Source organism: Eretmochelys imbricata, chromosome 24, assembly GCF_965152235.1.
Source record: "Eretmochelys imbricata isolate rEreImb1 chromosome 24, rEreImb1.hap1, whole genome shotgun sequence".
NCBI lineage: Eukaryota > Metazoa > Chordata > Testudines > Cheloniidae > Eretmochelys > Eretmochelys imbricata.
Genome location: NC_135595.1, coordinates 10,050,416 through 10,074,695, shown reverse-complemented (window position 1 = coordinate 10,074,695; position 24,280 = coordinate 10,050,416). Strand labels below are relative to the sequence as shown.

The 24,280-nt window shown below is 53.4% G+C and overlaps 1 protein-coding gene across 1 annotated transcript; it reads left to right on the top strand.

Annotated features, from left to right (window-relative positions):
- The first annotated feature begins 8,998 nt into the window (after nucleotides 1-8,998).
- On the top strand, nucleotides 8,999-22,258 carry LOC144279923 (immunoglobulin superfamily member 11-like). Its single transcript, XM_077841626.1, has 7 exons — nucleotides 8,999-9,050; nucleotides 9,398-9,558; nucleotides 10,776-10,980; nucleotides 16,895-17,050; nucleotides 17,473-17,595; nucleotides 18,595-18,751; nucleotides 21,913-22,258. Exons 1-7 carry the CDS (start codon nucleotides 8,999-9,001, stop codon nucleotides 22,256-22,258), a joined length of 1,200 nt encoding a protein of 399 aa, XP_077697752.1.
- Nucleotides 22,259-24,280: the final 2,022 nt, after the last annotated feature.

Sequence of the window (24,280 nt, the reverse complement as noted above, 5' to 3'; positions counted from 1 at the left end):
GAGGGGGAGGCGGTGTCAATCCCTCCCTGCGGGTGCCCTATCGTCCAAAGTCGCCTTCGCCGTCTACGTTTGCAGAAGGGGTTTGGAATTTTACCCCTGTCCCTGAGGGATCCTCCCCCGGCCCTCCCAGGAGGCCCCGCCTGCGCGAGGCGGGAGAATGCCGAGGAGCAGGTTCCTCCCGTGCGCAGCCGGGCCATCGGGTCGGCGCCACCGGGGCTGGTCGGGCCCTGGCTCTGGCGGCCCGCGGGCTGCTCTGCCCACCCGCCGCGGGGTTTGCCCAAGTCTAAAGCAGCTGGGGCCCGGTATTACCCGAGCCGGGGGGAGCTTTGCACAGAAGAGCTTGGCCCGGGATACGAGCCAGCTCCTGCTAACCGCTTCCTGCATCGTTTTAACTGAGCCGCTGCCAGCAATAGCTAGATAAGGAGCGTGGGCTGGTCCTCGGCACTCCTGGATTCTAGTCTCAGCTTTGCTGCGTAACCGGGATAAAGCCATTCCCCTCTTTGTGCCTCAGTTTACCGTCTCACCCTTCATCTGTTTCGATTGACTTCTTTGGGGGCAGGGACTGTCTCTGTGCAGCGCCAAGTACCAGGGGTCCCCCTCTCTGCTGGAGTCCAGACCTGCTCATGTTATACAAATAATAATCCCTGGCTCTTATCAGTAGATCTCAAAGTGCTTTACAAAGGCTGTAAGTGTCCTTATCCCCATTTCACAGATGGGGAAACTGAGGCACAGAGCAGCACAGCGACTCACAGAAAGTCACCCAGGCAGGCAGTGGCAGGGTTGGGAATAGAACTCAGGTGTCCTGCTTCCCTGTGCTTTAGTTATGGTCAGTGCAGGGAAATCTGAGAACCCCAGCTGAGCCCTAACCTTCCTTGTAGAAACTGAGAGAGCCAGGTAAAAAAATGAACACATCAGCCTTCGTATCAAAGCCAGGCATGTTAGGGAAAGGCTGGCCCTTTAAACAGGCAACAAGAAAGTTGGCAAGTGGTAGAACAGAGGACTGGACGGCTAATGGGTTCCAGATACACATTTATGTATCTATCTCCGTACACCCTGTCTATCTATCTGTCTATACATCCCTTCTATCCATCTATCCCCATACACTCCGTATATCTATCTGTCCCCATACCCTGCCTCTATCTATCTATCCATCCCCTTACCCCCATCTCTCTTTCTATCTCTCTCTCTCTCAGTGATTCTCAACCAGGGGTACACGTAGCCTTGGGGTATGCAGAGATCTTACCGGGGGTATATCAACTCATCGAGATATTTGCCTAGTTTTACAACAGACTACATAAAGAGCACCAGCAAAGTCAGTACAAACTACGATTTCATAGATAATGACTTGTTTATACTGCTCGATATATTATACACTGAAATGTAAGTATAATATTTATATTCCAATTGATTTATAATTATATGGTAACAATGAGAAAGTCAGCAATAAGAAAAGGAGGACTAGTGGCACCTTAGAGACTAACCAATTTATTTGAGCATAAGCTTTCGTGAGCTACAGCTCACTTCATCGGATGCATAGTGGCTGTGACACTTTTGTATTTCTGAGTGGTAACCGTGTTAGTCTGTATCAGCAAGAAGAACGAGGAGGACTTGTGGCACCTTAGAGACTAAATAATAATAATAAATAAATTTGTTAGTTTCTAAGGTGCCACAAGTCCTCCTCGTTCTTTTTGTATTTCTATGTCTGATTTTGTAAGCAAGTAGTTTTTAAGTGAGGTGAAACTTGGGAGTATGCGAGACAAATCAGACTTCTGAAAGGGGGACAGTAGCCTGGAAAGGGTGAGAGGCACTTATCAATCAATCAGTCTATTTACCTTCCTATGTAAAGCATTCATAAGGGCTGAGGTTTTCTAATAATCGGTCTTTCGTTACAATTACTGTGTAATTACCTACCATGTCCATCAGAGCAGGGTAAATGAGACTCAGGCTCCGATGTTACCAGCTTTGCCCATTACTTTGGGGTACGGTCATTTATTAGGGTGACTCTTCTGGGGAGGTCGGGGGGGGGGTCTGTAATTCTATCCGTGCACTGCTTGTGTCACTCGTGTTCTCATAGGGAGCTCTACTTCTCCCTGCTGCAAGTCCCTCCCAGTGGAGCGATCCTGCAGGACCTAGGTTCCCAGAATCTCAATCTCTCTCTCTCTCACACCCACACCCACCACTGCCTCTGAGAGGACCGGGTTCATCAGCACTCCCAAGCTGATCCCTTATGTCCCTGGATGCAGCAGGCTGGGTCAAGCAGCATTTCCCAGCTGTTACCCTCATACGTCCCAGGTTCAGCACGTCCCGATCCCCACTTTCACGTTACAATTGTTCTGGGTGTAACCCACTTGATGAGCAAATCCCACAGGATGTTTGGTCGCTGCAGGGATCTTTTCTCTTAGGTACGAAGAGCGTTGCTGCAAAGTGAATGAGGAAACCAAAAAACACCCACGAGGAGGAGAGAGAGAAGCAACCAGCTTAATAATGCAAGTTATTTATTGCCAGGTAATAACCATACAAAGTGAGCCAAACAAAACAGGTTTCAGAGTAGCAGCCGTGTTAGTCTGTATTCGCTGTAGCTCACAAAAGCTCATGCTCAAATAAATTTGTTAGTCTCTAAGGTGCCATAAGTCCTCCTTTTCTTTTTCCAGACGAAGCAGTTATAATATTAAATCTAACTTACAGTTGATTATACAAGTCAGGTTTAGAAAACTATAACTGATCACACACGTCAGGGTCAGAAGGTTACACCTAGAGAGAGAGCGAGAGAGAGCTGGGTTCTGACCACTCCGTGAAGCTTGAATCGATCGGGGGTCCCAGGTGGTGGTAGCTGAGGGTCCGGAGTGCTGGAGACAGGCAGAGCCCCCACCACGATCAGTCAGGAGAAGATGAAGTCCCAATGGAACTGATGCAGATTTTGGATCCAGGCATCAGAACACTTACTTCAGCATGGGTCAGGGTTTTTGTAGGGAAAGAACAATGGTTCAAGGGAGAAGACTAGATTTGTTTATGGGTAAACTGATGGCTCAAGAGAGTATGCCAAAGTTGTTTTGTTCAGGGTAGACAATAGGAACTGCTCATTCCTGGCTATGGGCAGTGTTCCTTCCAGGGAGCTCACAATGCAATTAGGCAGCTTCAGTATTTTGGATACCAATAAAGGATTTATTACTAGAATTGGTCTGATAACTGCTGAGCTGGGTGTGTGCGGGCGTGGGTTCATTAACACCTGGAGCACAGATCCCCCATCATGCAGTGTTTCCTTGCTTTTCTGGTCCCAGAGTTCAGTGCGGTTCTTGCCTTGGAATTTCTGTTCTCCATTCTGTATGCTAATAGGGATGCCTCCCTGTCCCATTTTTAATGCAAATGAGGCTAAGGGAGTAGCCTTAATCCTGTCACCCTTGTCCCAGGGGTTTAGGTGAGTCTCCCACGGCCTTTTCAGTTTTTCTTCTGATTGGTTTTGGTTCAAGCAGAGGCTGGGGGTGGGGGTGTCCTTCATGAGTCAGACAGGCTGGATACTGCACCCTGGTTCCCCAAGAGCACAGAGCTGACAGGTAACACTAAAGTTAAGTGTACACTAGAATTTTTACTCCAGTGTTTGCTAAATGTTAATCCAGACACTGATAAATGTTGGGTCAAGTCACAGTTAGGCCTTGTCTGTACCCAAACATTGAACTGCTTTGACTGTAGCAGGCATAGGCACCGACTCCATGGGTGCTCCGGGGCTGGAGCACTCATGGGGAAAAAATGGGGCAGCCCCCCTATCAAAACCTCCCCCTTCCCGCCAGTGGGCCCTGCCAATCAGCACTTCCCGCCACAATCAGCTTTTTTGCGGTGTGCAGGAGGCTCTGACGGGGGATGGGGAGGAGTGAGAACACGGTGTGCTCAGGGGAGGGACGGAACAGGGCGGGAAGAGGTGGGGGAAGAGCAGGGATGGGAAGAGGTGGGAGGGGTCTGGGGGGAAGGCATTGAGTGGGGACAGGGCCTGGGGCAGAGCCAGGGGTCGAGTACTTCCCAGAACATTGGAAAGTTGGTACCTATGGTAGCAGGGTAGTTAAAGTGCTTCTCTGCTGTGGGTGGTGGAACACACACCTATGAAGCATGTGTCATGTCCCCCTCTAGTGGCTGTTCCATATGCAGGATAACAGCTTACTACCGCTGCCAGTAAAAAACTCAAGTGGGAGAGGCTGAAGGGTGCAGGGGTTCAAACGCTGCTGCTGACCCTTCCTCTTCCTCAGCAAGTTTGCAGATGACACTAAACTGGGAGGAGAGGTAGATACGTTGGCGAGTAGAGATAGGATAAAGAGGGCCCTAGACAAATTAGAGGATTGGGCCAAAAGAAATCTGATGAGGTTCAACAAGGACAAGTGCAGAGTCCTGCATTAGGAAGAAAGAATCCCATGCACTGCTACAAACTAGGGACCTAGTGGCTAGGCAGCAGTTCTGCAGAAAAGGACCTAGGGGTTACAGTGGACGAGAAGCTGGATATGAGTCAACAGTGTGCCCTCGTTGCCAAGAAGACTAATGACATTTTGGGTTGTATAAGTAGGGGCATTGCCGGCAGATCAAGGGATGTGATCGTTCCCCTCTATTCGACATTGGTGAGGCCTCATCTGGAGTACTGTGTCCAGTTTTGGGCCCCACACTACAAGAAGGATGTGGAAAAATTGGAAAGCGTCCAGCAGATGGCAACAAAAAGATTACGGGACTGGAACACATGACTTATGAGGAGAGGCTGAGGGAACTGGGATTGTTTAGTCTGCAGAAGAGAAGAATGAGGGGGGATTTGATAGCTGCTTTCAACTACCTGAAAGGGGGTTCCCAAGAGGATGGATCTAGACTGTTCTCAGTGGTAGCAGATGACAGAACGAGGAGTAATGGTCTCAAGTTGCAGTGGGGGAGGTTTAGGTTGTATATTAGGAAAAACTTTTTCACTAGGAGGGTGGTGAAACAGTGGAATGTGTTACCTAGGGAGGTGGTGGAATCTCCTTCCTTAGAAGTTTTTAAGGTCAGGCTTGACGAAGTCCTGGCTGGGATGCTTTAGTTGGGGACTTGTCCTGCTTTGAGCAGGGGGTTGGACTAGATGACCTCATGAGGTCTCTTCCAACCCTGATATTCTATGATTCTATGACCCCTGGCGAGTTATCGAACACATACACCAGGGTGCAGCCTGGAGAATTGGGAATGGGATGCTGAGCCTTTCACCTCCATGTCTGAGGAGCTCCCCCAACAAAAACCACCCTTGCAGCTGGCACTGAGTGTCCCCCACACTGGCATCCTCAGCGGGGAGGTCAGGAATGGCCTGATCGAAGGAAAGTCATCCCTAGGGGGGTTCCCTGGGGTCTAGGGAGATGGTGGGATGGCCTGAAGAACCCTGGTGCTGGCACCTTAAATCCACATTGACAGGGCCCTGGGTCCTATATGGAGGGACTCATGAGATGGCTGTTACAGGGGCGGGTCAGGAGGAAACTTCCCTTGCAGCAGGTTATCCTGGGCTCTCTTCCATGCTGGCGCTGGCCTGGAGGCAGGATACTGGGCTAGATGGGCCCCTGCTGTGCTCCACTCTGGCAGTAACTGTCCCTGTTCTCTTTCTGCAAGGTGTTAGTGACTCCCCATTAAAATGTGGGGGGAGGGAACTGGGCCTTGGCAGCTTGCCTGAGAAGCGGGGGGGGGGACGGGACCGCCGCCTGTGCTCATTTCCATTGAGCTATGCCTTGGATTCGGGGAGAGGGAGGGGACTAAAGGCGAGTTCAGAAGGGAACGGACAGAGCGAGGCAGCCGGCAGGGAACCGAGCGCAGCATGGCATGGACTCGCTGAGCTAAATACCACAGCCATGGCCCCAAGGGAGAGGGCCAGACCCCGCAGCCACCCCATCGCCCCCGCCAGCCTGTGGCTTCTCCACTGCTACCTGTCAGGTACCCTGGGGGGGGGGCAAGGCTGGGGGCACAAGGGGAGTCACCCAGAGGGAGTGAGAGAACATGGAAAAGAACAAAATGCTCGGGTCAAAGGTCCCGCAGACTGCGCTCAGCGGGGTGAGCAGGGCAGCCAGGGGCTGGACAGAAGAGGTTTCTGCTGACCCTGCTGACAGCGGTTGGGGTGGGGGGTCAGCCTCGGGGGCTGGGCGCTGGGAAGAGACATGGAATGGAAGTCCTAGAGCTAGGTGCCAATCCCAGATCTTTCAAACCCCCTCCCCCATGCCCACAGCCAGGGATCCCTGCAGCTCCATGCAAAGAGCTCTGTCTCTTCCCCTCGGCCCCCTGATGCGAGGGAGCTCTGGGTTAACGCTTTCAAGAGGCATGAGCAAAGGTGTCGCAGGTGAACAGTGGGTGGCACAGGGTGCCCCGGTGGGGTCAGAGAGGTGAGACCTCTGGGAACTGCTGTCCGACGTGCAGTGGCATCCTGGATGCCAGTGCCAAGTGGGAATAATACACTGTGAGGGGCTGGTTATGCCCAGCTGGCCCAGAGATTAAGGCACCAGGCTAGAACCTAGGAGACCTGGGTGCTAGTCCCTGCTTTGCCACAGACTCTTTGTGTGACCTGGGGTAAGTTGCTTAGCTTCCTGTGCCTCAGTTTCCTCTGTGTGCAATGGGGATAGTGGCCCTGCCACACGAGGGAGTGGGAAGATAAATACGTTGCAGAAGGTGCGGTGCTCAGACATTGCAGTGACAGGGGCCAGATAAGGTCCATAGATAAAAGCGCTGCCGGGTGCATCTACGCTACTAAGAAACCCCCTGTCGCTGCGTCTCAGAGGCAGGGTCAATGGACTCAGGCCTGCAGGGCTCCGGCTGTGGGGCTGAAAACAGCAGCGTGGACGGACGTTCCCACTCGGCCTGGAGCCGAGGCTTCCAGACTCTCCCCCTAGCTGGGTTCCAGAGCCCGGGCTCCAGCCCGAGGGGGATTGTCTGTGCTGCTGAATTTCACCCTGCAAGCCCACGTCCATTGACCCAGCCTCGGAGGCTCGACACCGTGGGATTTTCTTTGCAGCGTAGACGAACTCCCAGTGTCTGATTTTCTGGGGAATCGTTCTCTGGGGGAGCAAAGATCTCGATCGTCCTCAATTTTCCTGCCTCATTCTCATAGTCTGGGCAGCGCGGCATGGTGTCATTTGCATTGCAACAGTCATCCAGGGCCCTCAGAGGGGGCAGCGTGACTATTGGTTAGAGCAGCAGCGGGGGAGGGGCTGGGAGTCAGGATCCCTGGGTTCTATTCCCAGCTCTGGGAGGGGAGTTACCTAGTGGTTAGAGCAGGGGGGGAGGGGTGGGCTATGCACCTGGACTCCTAGGTTCTATTTCCAGCCCTAGGAGGGGAGTGGAGTCTGAGAGAAGGGCAGACTACAAATCTGGACTCCTGGGTTGTATTCTCACTTCTTTCTTACCCCCTTGTGTTAGCGTGGGCAATTCATGTAATCACCATGTGCCTCAGTTTCCCACATATCAGTTACCCTTTGAGCCCTCCAAGTGGCAGATCTGCCATCATTGCCTTGTGTTACTAGGCTAAATCAAGGTCCGTCCATCACACCTGCCTGGCGCCTTAGAGCTGCCCCCGTGCAGTGGCCTTTTCTAGGCTGAGAGGTTTCTTTGTTCAGGGCTGCTGGCATGGGGAGGGAGAGGGGGTGTTGATGACACCCCCACGGGTGTGTGGCCAACCACAAACCCATCTCCCAGCAACATGCCAAGGAGCACCTGGGGCTGGAGACGACCAATGGGCTGGGGAGAGGCAGGAGCCCAGCTGACTGGAAGCCCAGCAGAGTGGCTTTTATGGACACTGGTGGGGAGGGAAGTGTGGACTAGCGGTTAAGGCACAGCCGGGTCACTCAGGGTGCCTGGGTTCTAGTCCTGGCTTGTGGGCGAGTCGCTTTCCCTTCTCTGAGCGGCCCCGTCTGTCACATGGGCCGGCAAGCCTTCCCGTGTGTGCAGCTGTCTGGGAAGCGCTTGGAGATCCTTGGGGCTAAGGGCTCTGAGGCAGCATGGTCTTTCATCCTCTATTGCTCCCACCTGGAATGGACAGGAACCTCTCATGGTGGGGGGGAGGGGGGGCGATCTTTCCAGGCTGCCTTTATGGGCCCAGTGCTGGTGTTTGCTGCACTGTGCTGGGGAGGGGCTGTCTTAGCCAGTGGGCACCTTAGTGAACGGGCCAAGGCCAATCAGACATGGCATCGCTGCGGCTGCCTGTCCCATGGCCCCTCACACAGCGCTTCCTAATTAGTGCCAATTACCCTGAAGAGTTGTCATTCCCCCCCCTTCCCCCCATGCCTCCCTTAATTATCTGGCATGGGAATAGGGCAGGCAGATGGTTCCCACTTTGTGCAGTTCCCTGGAGCAAGTGACCACAACAATTCCCTCCTGCCCCCCCACTGCAGGACAGTGCCCCATTGTTCAGCCCCCCCATCTCCTGCATCCAGCTGAGATTCCCAGCCTGGAGCGGGTTAAGCGGGCTGTAGCTGATGTGTGACTGGGCTCCTAATCGCGCCTCCGGCCCCGAAGGGGTTAACCCAGCCAAGCTGGGAGGGAGGCAGGACAGGAGATAAATCCATGTTAATTACCGAGTGGGACTAATTACTATTGATGGTTCATTGGCAAAATGAATTGGCAAAACATAGTTGCCTGGTGCAAGCCAGACAGACACATGGAGTGCTGCTCCAGACGTATTCGACTCCTCAGTCCCGAAATCGTGCCCCAACTCTCTTGTGCGCTGGCTGCCCCTTGCATGTGGCTTTGGGACAGCCTGATCGCTCCCCCAGCCGGCCTTGGGGTATTTCGGTTTCCCTGCAATTGGCCCAGCCTCAGCCCTGACTTTCTCTTCCTCACGGTTTCTTCAGCCGCTCCCGAGTTCCCAAGGTTGGAGCAAAGATTCAGCCAGAGTGAAATTCCCCTCAGCAACCAGGGATGGGCCCCACATACCGCTAGGCCCCATGTAACGCCCAGCTCTGCCCGGGGGGACCCTGTGTGGGTGAGAGCTGCGTCTCTGGGAAGCTGGGTGGCTAATGCAGGCAAATGGGGAATGGAGCTTTACATGGACCCTTTGTTGCGGGATCGCTTTGACAGTCCTCATGGTAACAAGCACTGGGCTGGCGCAGGCCGGATGCTAGAATTGTTCTGGCCCAGCATGGCCAGGAACCGTTCCTGTGTCCAGTTCTAGGCTGTGCCAGCCTCACCCACTGCTCGGGGGTGTCGGGTGCCCTCACACCGGAGGGTGGAGGCTGTTCCAGCCCCTTTCTGTGGGACCTGGCTGTTTCAGCCACACAGGTCATTAGCCCTGGCAGCCATCATTAGCTGGCAGCCATCCTGGCTGGGGGAGCTTTTTCTGGTTTTTACTCCTCTGGCTCTGAATCTTGGCCAGGCTCCGAGCTTTCATTGCCAGGATCCTCCCTGTTCATTCCACCCGTTGTGCCTTTTCCAGCGGTGGGCGCAGTGAAGGTGTCGGTGGGCGCTGCCAGCATCCAGGTGGCGAGGGGTGGGAACACACTTCTGCCTTGCAACTTCCACACCACGGCCTCTCTGAGTCGCCTCAACATCATCTGGACGGTCACCCCGCTGGTGGAGCCAAACCGCCCCCAGCAGGTTCGTGGAGCATGGCCCTTTTCATTCCATTGCTGGAGGGCAGTTAGCTTTGGTATAGTCAGGGATCAAGGACCCAGTCAGGGATCGGGGCCTTAGGATGTTGCGCACTGTCCCTGCCCAGAAAGCTCACAGCCTAGGATGGTGGCCAGACAAAGGGGGGGCAGGGGCGGAAGCAGGGGAGATCAACATACAAGGTCAAATGAACTTGAGAAGCCCAGTAAACAGCAATCCCAGTTCACCAGCTGCTGTTAAATGGCAGAGTTTTGCAGGCATCGCAGGAGAGAGGAGCTGTTGTGAGTGCGCTGTGCAATTTCTCAAAACTGGGGCACCATTAACCCGTGGAACTCCTTGCTGCAGGATACTAGTGAGGCTAACAGTTTCGCAAGGTGTTGACACACAGGAATAATAGCAGCAGCTGCAGGCACACTGTCTGGATAGAACAATGAGGCAGATTTCAGGGTGGAGCTCACTAAGGAGTCATGGGGGAGTTCTGCTCCCCTCCCCTGCTCTGCCCTGCCCCCATGGGGTACTGCTGCATAGCTGCTTAGGAGCACTGTATGGAGAGGGCAATGAGCCACCTGCCCCTCTCTCAATCTGCAGATCACAGCCTGGCCTCGCCTTTCAGGCCACTAACCTAAAGAGTAACTTTAAAAGCAGCCCCCTCTCCCTGTCACAAGGGGGAAGGCAGTCCTGGGGCAAAGGTGCTGCCTGGCAGCACCACCCTAGGATGCATCCTTGAACAGACCCCAGTTGGGCTTCCTCCCCAAGGGCCGTGCCTGTTCCTTTGCAGTAGGCCCAGCCCTGCTCCTGCTGACACTGGGCTTGGCACTAGCCCCTCCGGGTATAAGAACATACAAATGGCCACTCTGGGTCAGACCAATGGTCCGGCTAGCCCGGTATCCTGTGTTCTGACAGTGGCTACTGCCAGGTGCTTCAGAGGGAATGAACAGAACAGGGCACTTATCGAGTGAGCCCCAGAGCATGGGGTTGTGTCCCTGACCATCTTGGCTAATAGCCATCGATTGACCTAGCCCAGCTAGTTGGTGGCAGCAGTGGGATTTGACATAGGCACTCCTAGCTCCCAGCCCAATGCTTTGTCCACTGGCCCACACTGCCTCTGCGAGTGCAATGGAAGTGCCCTGTGCTCAATGAGGGAAGCAAGGGGAGATGTCTCTGGCTCATGGCTGGGTTCTTCCCTCCCTTCTCCTCCACCCCAGGTCCTGGCCTATGAGCAGGGAGAGGTGGTGGAGAGTCTGTCCCAGTACACGGGCCGCGTGGGCTTCGCCTTCCCGCCCGCCCAGAGTGCCACCATTTTCCTCAACGAGACGCGCAGCTCGGACAGTGGGACGTACCAGTGCAGCGTCATGAACCCACCCGACAGGGACACGCCCAACATCGGGGTCATCCAGCTCACCGTGCTTGGTACGTCCCGCCCTCATGGGGAAGAAGCCCCGCCCCCCCAGCATCCCTGCCTTTACACTGGCTATTGGGTGCTTGTCTGAATATGTCCGTGTCTGCGTGTCCAAGTGCATGCAGGTCTTGGGGTGTATCCGTCTGTCTCTGGGTGTAGCTCTTGGTGTGTGTGTCTGAGTGTGTCTGTGTATGAGTCTTGGGGGTGTGGTTGTGTGAGTGGGTCTGCCTGAGTGTGTGCAGATCTTGGTATGTGTCTATCTGTATGTCTGTGCAGCAGGGGTGGCCCTAGAGTAGCTGCCAGCAACTGGCGCCCCCAAACTCCAAGGGCAGATCCAGGCTGAGGTTTTTGGTAAACTGGGAAACATTTTGCTCCTTTTTTCCTTTTAATGTTTTTTAAGCATTTTTTTTTAAAACAGAGGCTTAATTATCCGACTAATGTTTCTGAGATCAGATAAAATAGAGACGCAAAATTTTCAGAATAGATTTGTACACAGCAGCTAGATGATATTTCAGTCTGATTTCAAATAAAAATGCATTAAAATGTTAATTTATTATTACGAATCCAAAATCATCCATTACGCTATCCTGCTTTAACTGCCATTACCACCACATCAATATAGAAAGAAATAGGAAAATATTTACAATAAAAACACTCTGTGCTCTTTTCTTGCTTTAAGTTTTGAAAATTCAGTCACTCGTTCTTTTAGATCCAGTTTTCCCGCTATTTCATGCTCTATTGACATAGTGGCAAGTCCAACAAGTCTCTCTTGCACCATCGTTGAACGCAGAGATGTTTTTATCAATTTTAGCTTTGAGAAGCTACGTTCCCCACTAGCCATGGAAACTGGCAAAGTTAAAAGAATGTGTAGAGCTATAAAAATGTTTGGAAAACTATCTGTGAGTTTATTTTCATAAACAAACTTCAGTACTTCTTTAGGAGTGGAATGTTTCTTAAGTTGTCTTGAGAAAGCCTGAAGCTCACTACACAAATCTGTAGCATCAAGGTCTTTTGAATTTTCCTGAGTCAATGCTGACACCAGTTTTATACAAAATTCTTTTATCTGTTTTGCTGTTTTCTTTTGCAAGCTCTGGGGATATCCTATAGAAAGCCAAATAGTAACTCTAGCTGCTGCATCTGTTGAAATCTTTCATCAACTGAGTGAAGTAGAAACTCACTTTGAATCTTTGTTTCGGGTTCTGAATGGGTGTGTCTCGTCTTTCATACTGAAGCTGCTGTTTCTTTTGCCGAATGCGAACTGGCTCTGGTTCAAATTCTGTCGGAATGTCTATTTCTTCAGCAAGCTCGAGAGAATCTACCAGTGTTCTTTTGAACCCTTCTGAATTCCTCCAGGATATTTTTAGTTTGCTGCAGTTTTTGAATAGCAGAATGCATGTTCAAGTTCTTTTCCTGAAGCTGCTTACTAGTGAGGTTAATCTCGAAAAGGATATTATACCACAAAATGAGTGAAGTCACAAATTTGAACTTGAAAAGGCCATTTGCAAGAGCTTCTGCATCTGAATGTGCCATATTGCCAGATGATCTGGTAAAGGTAGTATCATCAGAAATTTCAATTGGGGCATCATAAATGTTTCCACGTTCGTAGCAAAGAGGCTTCAAAGCATCAACGTGACTCTCCCATCTTGTCTGACTAAGTGGTTTCACAGTTAGAGAATTCACATGGCAAGTCAGAATCTCCCAACGGCATATTGAGCCTGAGAAAAACACATAAACACGTTGCCTCCAAACAGCATCTAGCAGCATAATTGACAACTAAATTCAGAGAGTGCGCACTGCAAGGAAAGAAAAAGGCCCTAGGATTGATTTCCGTCATTGTCCTTTGCACACCTTTGTCTTTACCCTTCACATTACTCCCATTATCATAGCCTTGGCCACGTAAGTTTTCAACAGATAATGACATTGTTTCAAGCTCTTGTAGAATAGTTTCAGCCATAAATGCTCCAGTCGTCTCCTTCAGTGGTACGAAACCCAAAAAATGTTCCTTTATGAGCACTTCAACATTATCTTCATCTGCAGACTTTTCCATATCCACAAAACGAATGATCATTGTCATTTGTTCAACATGACTAGCATCTGGTGTACAGTCCAGTATTATTGAAAAGTATTTTGCAGAATGGTCAGTTTCTACAATTTTCTTTTTAATGACATTTGCTAGGATTTGAATCAGTTCATTCTGCTTATTTTTTCCGAAGTAATGAACCTGTGTTTCATGATCAGTTATTTTACGTAGACGCTCCTTCATGACTGGATCAAACAAATTTTAAAAGTTTCCATTACCTGGAATGTACAATTTTTAATTTCTACCATGGCCACAGAATGCTAAATTTTGCCCACCAAGAACTCTCACTAAAGCAATCAGACGCGCTAATATTAGTTGCCAATAATCTCCTTTTTCCTTGATCACATGTAAATTTTCTTCATCGATAGTTTTTCCTTTTTTCAATCGTCATTCAAGTTGTTTCCAATTTTGAAAACATTCCAAATGTTCTGTACTTCTTTCATGTGAAGAGAGAATTGAAGATATGTTTTTCCAGTCCTTCGAACCATTTTCAGTAAGTGATGTACCAATTGCTTGATTTCTAAACAACTTGCAGCAAAAGCAAAACACAGAGTCCTTCAACACTGAATATTATAACCAGTTTTGATGAATTTCTTCCCCATTAATGAGTTTCCTCTTGTAATGCTGAGCAGAGAATTTTCTTTTATTTCCATCCTTAAGGAAGGGAAATTCATGAACTTGTTCGGGTCCATGTTCCATGAGTATTTGCCGCACATTGTTATCACGTCTGGGCCATGAAGTTGAGTCCCAATACTGTAACTTGTTTGTAACTTCCTCATCCTTTCTTCCTTCTACTTCATTTACTTCAATTTCTGCATGTCTCTCTGAAGGTGAATGAATTTTCTCCACTTCCATATCAGTCTGATGCTGTGAGCTGCCTTCATCTAGAAGTAAAAAGAAAAGGAGTACTTGTGGCACCTTAGAGACTAACAAATTTATTTGAGCATAAGCATAAGTAATTTTCCATCATCTTGAGTTTCCAAACTGCTTTTTTGTGGATGTGAGCTACCCTCATCTTCAAGTAATATACCTGCATCTTGATGTTCCAAACTGCTTCCATGCGGATGTGAGCTAACCTCCTCTCCAAGTAAAATTCCTTCATCTGGATGCTGTGAACTGCTTCCATCTTTATTTGGATTATGGAGAAGATATTTCAGGGAGGATCCCTGCTGTTTTGCTTGGTCCTTTTTCTTCTCAGCCTTTCGTTTCTGATACTCAGCTCCTGAGGGTTTTCTTTTTCCTCTTTCTGCCATGGGGCATTTGAATATTGTTATGTACTGTGCTCCCGACTGCAAGCATTGTAGGGTTAAGGATGGCTGACATACCACATGGCTGACGATTTAAACCACATTGCAGCCATCCCAACACTTCTTTTCACTGCTTAAAGGGTCACTGATTAGTAACACACACCCACTTACCTATTAAACCAGTTAGTTACAGCGTTTATACGAAAACAAAATGACCTTTTTCAACGTTATAAGCCGACATCAGTTGTTTGGAAAGTAATCCCCTTCCTCACGGTTACCCGCTTGGAGTATCACTTTCGTAGTCTATTAAGCTTTATCGCTGTTACTTTTCTTTTGTGGCCCTTATTTATTACGTGTGAACCAGTTATGACAAAGAAAAGTTCATAATTATACAGCCCGATAATAACGCTAAGGTTTAATAACGCTTAAAGATACTCACATTTTGGATTTATAATGCTGAAAGACGTTATTCTTTATTCTTTGGCACCAAGAAACACAATTTTCCACAGTGTTCGCTCAATTCTTAACCATCTACCTGCAACGTGTGTTAAAATGATTGTTTGACGTGTATCAACTCGTGAGATCTCCACTCTACATGAATTTCTGGCTATGCGACCTTGATGTATATTTGAGTTAGGTGTCACAAGCATTGCAGCTCTTGCCACTGGCGGATGTGTTTCATTGTGGCTGAAATACTGCTTAGCAAAATTGTGGAGTGGGTCATCTTGAAAAAAAATTCACTAAAATATTATTTAGTTTTGCAGTAAATAAAAGATATGACATATTAATAAATTATCAGAAATGTAGAGAAATAAATTATCATTCCTATTCCCTCCGTACGCGCACAGGAATAGAAATAATGACATCTTCAGTATTTTATTTGTATTTTTTTCATCTTTTTCATTTTGTTTTCTTTTTTTTTTTTTTTTTACTTTTCTCCTCGAACTTGGCACCCCATTTAACTTGGCACCCTAGGCGACCGCCTAGTTTGCCTATATGGATGGGCCACCCCTGCTGTGTAGATTGGGGGTGTGTATATGTCTGAGTCTTGTGGTGTGTGTGTCTGAGTGTGGGGGGGGTTGGAGTGTGTGTGTGTGTCCCAGTGTGGCTGGGAGTGAGTGCTAGTGTGTGTGTGTTTGTGCACCTATCTCAGTGGGTGCGTCTGCCTGTGTTTGTGCCGCCGCGTGTGCACACACATCTGAGCAGCTGTCTGGGTGTGTGTTGTGTGCCTCTGTGTTACGGTCTGTGTTAGCATGAGATTTAGTGTGACGTGTGCACCTGGGAGGAAGGTCTGTATGTGAGCACGTACCGTTGTGTGTGGTGCCTTGGTCTGACTGCTGGGGGGGGGGGGTGTCTGTACCATGAGGGTGTTGTCTAGGTATTGAGTGTATATATGCATGTGTGTGGGAATGCATGCACATTGTGTGTGTTCATGTGCACTGAGTGTGCCCTGTGCAGTGTGTGTGTAAGAGAGAGTGTGCATGTGCACTGTGTGTGCCCTGTGCAGTGTGTGTGTGTAAGAGAGAGTGTGCATGTGCACTGTGTGTGCCCTGTGCAGTGTGTGCGTGTGTGTAAGAGAGAGTGTGCATGTGCACTGAGTTGTGTGCCCTGTGCAGTGTGTGTGTGTGTAAGAGAGAGTGTGCATGTGCACTGTGTGTGCCCTGTGCAGTGTGTGTGTAAGAGAGAGAGTGCATATGCAGTTTGTGTGTGTGTAAGAGAGAGAGCGTGCATGTGCACTGTGTGTGCCCCGTGCAGTGTGTGTGTAAGAGAGAGCGTGCATGTGCACTGTGTGTGCCCTGTGCAGTGTGTGTGTAAGAGAGAGTGTGCATGTGCACTGTGTGTGCCCTGTGCAGTGTGTGTAAGAGAGAGCGTGCATGTGCACTGTGTGTGCCCCGTGCAGTGTGTGTGTGTAAGAGAGAGTGTGCCCTGTGCACTGTGTGTGCCCCGTGCAGTGTGTGTGTAAGAGTGCATGTGCACTGAGCCATGTGGCTCTTGGTCTCTAGTGGCTCTTGGTTTCTAGCTGGGCCAGCGCATCCCCCAGCTCTCTCACTGAGCGCTCACAACCCCGGGGCTCTCAGCAGGACCGGCTCTAGGCACCAGCAAAGCAGCGTGGCAGGTTTCCAGGGGCGGCGTTCCGGCCACCCTTTTCTGGGGGTCAGTTGCGCTCTCGGAGCTGCGCCATTTAGACGGGGCGAGGGCGCTGCACCCCCGGCCGCAGCGGGAAGGGGAAGCCCCAGCCCCGGGATGCTGAGCTGCCAGGGCCCCGCCGCTACCTGGCAGGTCCTGCCGGGGAGCCGGGGCTGCGCTGCCTTGTGCCACCCCTTATATCGGGGCTTCTCTGTGCGGCCGGGCGGGGGAGGGAGGAAAGCCCCTGCTGCCGCTGGGAGAAGGTGACGTCGCTCCCTCCACTTCCCGCACCGCCTGCGAGCCCCAGGCCCACCTGAGCTTGGGGCGGCAAAACCTAGAGCCGGCCCTGGCTCTCAGTAGCTGCTGTGGGCACTGGGCAGCCCGTGGGCCCTGGAGGGACGGGGGTGGGAGGAGAGACTGCCCTGTCCACAGCAGGTCCCCCTGACAGGGTGCTGGTCTGTGTCCCCGCAGTGCCCCCCTCCAGCCCCGAGTGCTCCAGCGAGGGGAGTGGGGAGGAAGGGGGGGACATCCGCCTGTCCTGTGCTGTGCGGGAAGGCGTGCCTGCCCCCACCTTCAGCTGGGAGAAGATCCCCCCCGACAAGCAGCCCCTGGTGATGAGCTACACAGGTACTGGGAACAGTGTGGTGTGGGGGAGGGGTGCAGCATGGAGTGGGGCCTGGGTCTTATTATCAGGGACCCACCCCGAGTGTGCGAGCCGCACCTGTACCCGTGCCATGGGTCGCGTGCCACACTGCCTACGTCGTGCACACAGGGCAAAGTGGCATGCACCGTGTAGCACCTGCCACAAGACAGGCAGAGTGTGCCAGATGCCATGTGACCGGCATCCTATGGCAGAAGAAGCCAGTGGGGAGTGGGAGGGGGGTGTCTAGTGGCTGGACCCACAGAGAGGAGGAGTCTTGTCCCGCCACCGGCTGGGCAGCCATCCCCTTTAGCCCATGTCCTTGGCCCCCCAAGAAGCTGGGTTCTATCCCCGGCTCCCCGGCTGACGCTCTCTCGTTTGCCCCCTCGCTCTCCGGCTGGCGGGGCAGAGGCGCGCCGGGCCCTGCTGACCCTGCAGAACCTGACGGCCGCCACCACGGGCCTGTACCGCTGCACGGCCTCCAACGCGCTGGGCTCCAGCTCCTGCACCCTCCAGCTGCGCGTGCGCCTGGGTGAGTCAAGGCCGGCGGGGCGGGGACTGGATCCCACTCATCAAACGCTGGGCACTGATTGGACACTCAGCAGTGCCGGGGCCCAGTTGGAGAGCTTGATCCAAATGAGCCCTCTGATTGGCTACCCGGACACCAAACTGGTCCCAGCTGTGAATCCAGCCCAAGTGCTCCGGCCATGGCCTGCTGGAGACAGCTGCCCGCCGTCCCTGGCGTAGGGCCCCCCGTCCCTGGCGTAGGGCCCCCCGTCCCTGGCGTAAGGCCCACCGTCCCTGGCGTAGGGCCCCCCGTCCCTGGCGTAGGGCCCCGCGTCCCTGGCGTAGGGCCCTTCCCTGGTTCACTAAACCTGGATCAGATCGGAGCAGCTTGCATTTGAGGCTGAAGCTCCAAGAGGGGAGATGCTTGCACCCAAAGCCAGCATCTCTGTGCCTCTAAATCCCTGTGGCTAACGGCCAGGCCTGGTGGGAAAGGATCCGTGGGAAGGTTTCTCTGTCGGAAAGGGCTGATCTGTTGACAGAAAAATGCGTCAATTTTGATTCTATTTCATTCTGGGAAATGAAATGATGCAAATGTGGAGACGGCCAAGGCGCTCCAAGTTGGCCCTTTCTGGACGGGAACATCTTGACTTTTCATTTCGAAGCCACATTCCGTTTCAGGATTTCTTTCCTTGTACAGTAGTGGGGGGAAAGGAAACCTTTTTAAGTAACAAAATTGTTAGGAAACATTTTGATCAACCCAATGGCGTCTTTATTCCGGAATTTTATTGCCTGGGAAATGTTGAAATTGTTCATTTTCGTTCTGCGCTGGAAATTTTTTTCCAAACTTGCGGAAAATCCGATTCCCACCCATCTCTGCTGACAAATCCAGCACTGGGGCTGTCTGCTTTGGCCGGTCCAGCTCCTCTGCACCCCCTGCTACCACGATCCGCCTTCCCTGCCACCTGACCATCGGGGCAGCAATTGGCCGCCGAGCCGCTGGTGACCTCTTGTTGGTGTATTTCAGTCCCACAGGGCACTCTGGGCATCGCGGCAGGCATCACCATCACCCTGACCATGGGGCTGGTGCTGCTGGCTCTCCTAGCCCTGGTGCTCTGGTTGCACCACCAGAGTGTGCGGAAGTGGCCGGAGGAGGAAGTGGAGGATTCGTACAATGAGATCAGGTGAGCTCAGAGGATGGGTGGGGGGAATGAGAATGAGAGGAGGGGTGAAAAGAAGGAAAGAGGAAAGCAGAGCAAAGCGGGGGGGAGGGGGAGGTGTGCGCTCCACTCCAACAGGGGCACGTCGCTGCTTGATCTCCAGGGGTTCAGAGGTCTTGGAAAAGGGCGGGGGCAATATGGATGCTCTTCGAGAGACGAGGGATTAGACTGAGCCCCGCTACGGCTCCTCTTCAGCACCAGCCGGGTTCGGGGTACTTCCCCTTGCGCCTCATCTATTACAATGGCTGCTGTGCACTGCTCCAGAGGTGGCTGCGTTTCAGTGCTGGGTAAAGTGATTCTCGATGTAGGGCCTAAGTCACATTTACACTAGGGCCCCTACACCCCACTCTAGCATCATAAAAAGGCCCCCGTTACCCCGAGTAAATGAGAATTGGGCCCCTAGGGGGACAGTCTCAGAAGAGCTCAGAAACGTGGGGGGCTGAGCTCTTGAAAGTCTGGCTCCACTGTGGTCGTAACATCCTTTAGCGCCGTGCAGGAGGCAGTGGCAATAGGTTCGGGGTGCTGGAGCCGTATCGGCTACCCAGAGGGATCGAAATTCACACGTCAAGCTCCAAAAATCCCAAGATTGTCTGAAAAAAACATGCGCTTTTATAACAAATGTGTGGTTCTTTTCCTCCTGATTCCTGAGCCATTAGAGGGCACATTTCCCAGCTTTTCCTTGAAACCAGCCCTTTTTGTAAAACAAAAGCCCAGAGTGTCCCGACCACAGGACTTCCCGGGAAACACCAAAGAGCTGAGAGTCCTTTCCACGCTCAGTCTGTGTATTACCATGGACAGCGAAAAAGAAATCGCACCAGAGCCTCTGTACTGCCCATCCCTGCTGGGAGTGCCTGGGAGAGTCAGTCATCTGGATTTTCATTTAAACAACAGCCTGGCAGCTAGGCAGGAGTCCAGGAAGGAGCCTGCTCTGGGGAGCCAGGACTCCTGGGTTCCCACCGGCTAGTGCAGGGGTTCTCACAACGCACTTTTTGGTGGCTTCAGAGTGTGGCCACCAACGCTTGCTGGTGACTGCTCTGACAAACCATCTCTCTGTCCCTGCCTCCCACGGCCCTTCAGCGAGAGCCGGCCCCGGGGAAGATGAGTCCCAGGCTTTCCATGCCCCGGCCAGACGGGAGCGGGGGAGCTTCCCAGGGGAACGCCCTGGCGACTGAAGGCCGCAGCCGCCTCCGCTGCCAAGGGCTGCCTCCAGCACCGCGCACGCTGGTCCCACCTGTCTCCGGAGGCGCTGCCTGGAGCCCCCCAGGAGCTGTGTGGTGCACGGTGCCAGTCCCTGCCACCTGCCCTTGGCAACGGCTCTTCCGGAGCAACCGCTGGGGGCTGCAGGGGAGGGCTTTGCTCCCCGTCAATCTCCACCCATGCTTTGGAGGCTGTCGTGGCTGCAAAAACCTCCACTGGTGGCCGCATTTGAGAAACGCTGAGCTAGTGACTCTCGGCAAGTCAGTTTCCCCACCTTTTGCCTCAGTTTCCCCTTCAGTACAACGGGTGTGACAATCCTGTCCCAGTGGCCTGTCCTGCTATGGTGTGTGTCTGTGAAGGGCTGTGTGCATGCTTGTGAATACACGCACACACACACTGTGATTACACCTCACGGTGGGAGAGCTCCCCAGGTGGAATCTCTGGGGCAAAAGCAGCTTTTATCCAGTGTTTAAAGTCTTTGCTTTCCCCTTCTGTGGAAGGCTGGCCAGGATCAGCCTGGATCTGGGATTTCAGTGTGTTGCCTGACTTTGTGCTGAACTGTTTGCAAAGTGGCTTGGCTGAGACATGCACTTGGGACAGGAATAGCAAATAACAAACAGGGGTAAAGCAAACGATATGGGCCGGATGCAGGATTCCGGGAGGCGGGGGAGCGTGTCTCCAGCCTGTACCATGCAGGAGGTCAGACAAGATGGTCAGAGTTGGGCCTTCTCTGGCCTTAACATCTATGGCTCAGTTACCTCCCTGCTGCTGTTTGCAGCCTCTGCCCTGTGTTGCCAAGTGAGGCTCATGACGTGTTTTTCTTAAAGCCCCAGCAGCCGGAGTCCTGTGATTTTTAGGGAACACTGCTCAGCTTTCATTGGGGCAAAAAAGTAAATTTCTGGCATGGAGAAAAGCTGGAAAATGTGACCCCGAATGGCTCAAAATCTATGAACAAAACCTGATGCAGATGATTTAAAAAAAATTGTATTATTATCATTACTTATTAGGTGTATTCCGGTAGCACCTGGGATCCCCAGTCCTGGACCAGGCCCCTTCGGTGTCAGGTGCTGAACAAACACAGAACAAAAATACGGCCCCCTTCCCCAAGGAGCTTCTAATCTCCCTGCAGATTGGGGTGTTAATTGGGGGTGTGAACCGGGCAGGAGGGGAGTGAGCACAAAGGGGCTTGCTTGAGAAATCTCACCGGTTTGAAGCAGCTGTGATTTTTTTGGGGGAAGAGGGGATGTGATTTTGGCACACGTGGGGGGTGCCAACGCTGCTGATTCAGGGATCGCTGCGGGAGGTGCTCTGGTTGGTGTGAGCCAGGACTCGGATGGCGTCACGCTGGGGCTGTCTAGCCTTGGCAGCATGACTCTGAAGCGAAGGAGGGGCAAGGTGCTGCACAGGGCGCTGGCGGGTGGCGGGCGATTCTCATCCACGCGCCTCCAGGAGCTTACCCCCAGCAAGTCCCTGACTTGCTCCTTGAAAGACGTGATAGAGCTGGGGGAGGGACGTCCAGGGATGAGAGCCTATCCTGGGTGGGGGTGATGGTCAGTCCAGGTTTGATTAGCAGGGGTCCTAGGGCGGATGGCGTTTAACAGGCCACAACACTGCACAGCTGTTTAGGCCAGGAAGTGAGGCAGATGTGTCCAGGCCGCTGAAAAGCAGGGGGAATTCGGGCACAGTGCCCACACTGAACCCCTTACAGCACAGCACCTGCACCCTCAGCACAGCGCCCCCTACTGAGCCCCACCTGCCCCCTGCAGCACAGCACCCCTCACCCTGCCCCCTACAGCACAGCGCCCCTACTGCCCCCTGCCCCCCTCCAGTCCCTTGTTTTCCCTTCCCAGTCACTGGGCCCCGCTGGTTATAGGCTGCCGTCATGCCCAGGGCAGAGGCTGATGCTGCTGAGCACAATGTCTCCCCAGAGTCGACAGCCTCTCACCGAGGCATCTGCTTGTGGCCAAGACCCTCTCCAGCGACATCCCCATGGCCAACCAGGCTGCAAAGCCCCTCTGGATCTTCACCAGCTCCACCCCCAGCACCACCTATGCTAACTGCCAGCGTGGGCTGGGCGAGGGGAGTCAGACAGCGCCGCCCAGGGGGCTGCGACAGCCAGCATGGGCAGTGCCCCACGGCAGGAGGAGGAGCAGTCACTCCGAGGAGTCCCTGCCAGACAGCCAGTCGGAGGAGCCCGCCTGGCACCCTTCGTGCCACCGAGAGCCAGCTCCAGCCAAGGCGTTTCCCCCCAAGCACCCTGGATTCCTGGTCTAGGGGCAGCAGGTCCAATGAGCACAGAAATTGCTGGAGGGAGGAGGCAATTCCAGCAGCCAGGTCTCCCTGGGCAGGCACATGCCTTTGTGCACATGCAGCAGCCTTGGGCCAAGCTGCTCCCACCTGCCTGGCTCCAGTGGGTGCTCTGGACAGCCCCACCCTGCCATCAACCCCCCCCCCCCCCAAGCCAGTCCCGTGTCTCTCGGCACTCAGCCCCCAGGCCCTTTCCCTTGGGCAAAGCCCCCACGCTGGATAGCCCCACTCTGGGGAGGCAGCCGGCCAGCCCCGCAGCCCAGGGGCCAGTCAGGTGGCAGCCCTGGAGGCCTCTGCCTAGCACCCAGGTCACATAGAGGCTGGGCAGAGGCAGGATTAGCTTCCCTGTGCTGCTCCCCGCACAGCTTCAGGAGCCCTCCCCAATCTGGCCAGGCTGGTGCCCCTCCGCAAAGCCTGCTGCCGATGCCAGATCGGATGGGAGCAGTGACCTCGCCTGGCCTGCACCGTGGCATCCTTGCCAGGCCCCTGGGTCAGTGCCCTGGCCACAGCTCAGCCCCCCAGTCTGCCGAGCAGCATCCCCTACTGCTGAGGGGCCCTGTGGACAGGCTTGAATGCCCCAAGGCCTGGCGGGCTAGGGAAGGGGACGAGCTGTTTGGGTTCGGAGCATCCCCTGCCTCGGGCTCGCAGTTATTCATGGGTAAAGGCTGGAGATGCTCAGGTGATTCAGGGCTGAACTAAGCCCCTTAGAGGGGACAGATTCTGCCAGGGCCAGGGTCAGCACCACCTGGAAACCTGCCCCTTTGAGGGGGCTCAAGCTGGGCCCCTTACATCACAGGTCATTTCTGAAGATCTTACCCTGAGCATCCCCACTTCCAGTGTAGCCCCCATGCCTGGGCCCTAGGCAGGGGGCAGGAAGCATGAAACCACAGAAGAAGAAAAAGAGAGGTGTCTGCTCATGGGGCAAGGGAGAGAACAGAGGCAGCTGGGGAAAGGGCAGGGGATCCCTAACATTCAGGGGGGTTGAGGGTCTGAAGGATGTTTTTTATTCCCCTCCCCACCCCGCCGCCCCAAGGATGAGCCAGGACCGGACACTGGCTACTGTTGCATCCTTGGCTGCTGCATGGCTCCCATGCAGGGGCTGGGGAGATCTGTCCACACTAAGAGCCCGAGTGTTTCCGTAGTTAAAGGGCCCAGCCCACTTCTGGTACCCAAGTCAGCAACGCACGGAGCCTGCCTGCACGGCAACTACCCCCCCCCTTGGCGGTTGGGTGGCAGAGACAGGCGCCTCACTGTGCACTGACGCCGTCACTCCCCCCGCGCCTACCCCGGCGTCACAGGCACGGGTAAGGTCCCATCTAACCGTAAACCAGAACTGGGCATTAACCTCACCACAGCAGCAGCAGGCCCCAAGCTTGCCAACCCATGGGCACATGCCCAGAGCCACCAGCTGCCTGCAGGACAGCCCATGGCCCCCAAGGCAGATTCAACAAGCAACATTGAGCCCACTCCTCCCCCTCAGAAGGGCTGTGGGAAAGTCACACCTCCAGAACTCCAGTGTAAACGGGCCACTCTGCACCCTTCCCCTTGGACGCTCCGGGGATTAGCGACTCCACCAATGCTCAGGGGATCCAGCCCAGCCCCCTGGTGTTTTTCATTCTAGCCCCTGCAACCCAAATGTCACCCCCCAAAAGAGGGGCTCTTCCCCCTCCCCTCACACTGCATAGCTCATATCCAGCACCCCCTCTTCAGGAGTTATGGGACATCCTCTTGTGAGCCTTTAGGTGGCAGGAGGGAATCAGGTCCTACAGGGGGAACCCTGCTAGGGGCAGTTCTGGGGCTTGTGCACTGCAGATTAGTGATCACAGTGACCTTCTCCCCCCCCCCCCCAGGTGAGCTGGCCCTGTGTTTCAGTAGCCCAGCCCTGGGGGCTGGAGAGGGTAGCAGCAGGGTTCCCTGCCCCCTCTCCCGCCCACCCCTTCCAGAGCTGGATTGGGGGGTCCCTGCCAGTGAAATAAAAGCAGCATCACA

Bases quoted from the DNA above. Each gene is read 5' to 3' on its own strand.
- LOC144279923 (XM_077841626.1), top strand. From the start codon at position 8,999: ATGGAGCTTTACATGGACCCTTTGTTGCGGGATCGCTTTGACAGTCCT. The intron at 17,051-17,472 runs GTACTGGGAACA...CTGGCGGGGCAG, and splicing joins CCTGGTGATGAGCTACACAG to AGGCGCGCCGGGCCCTGCTG. The intron at 18,752-21,912 runs GTGAGCTCAGAG...ATGTCTCCCCAG, and splicing joins GATTCGTACAATGAGATCAG to AGTCGACAGCCTCTCACCGA.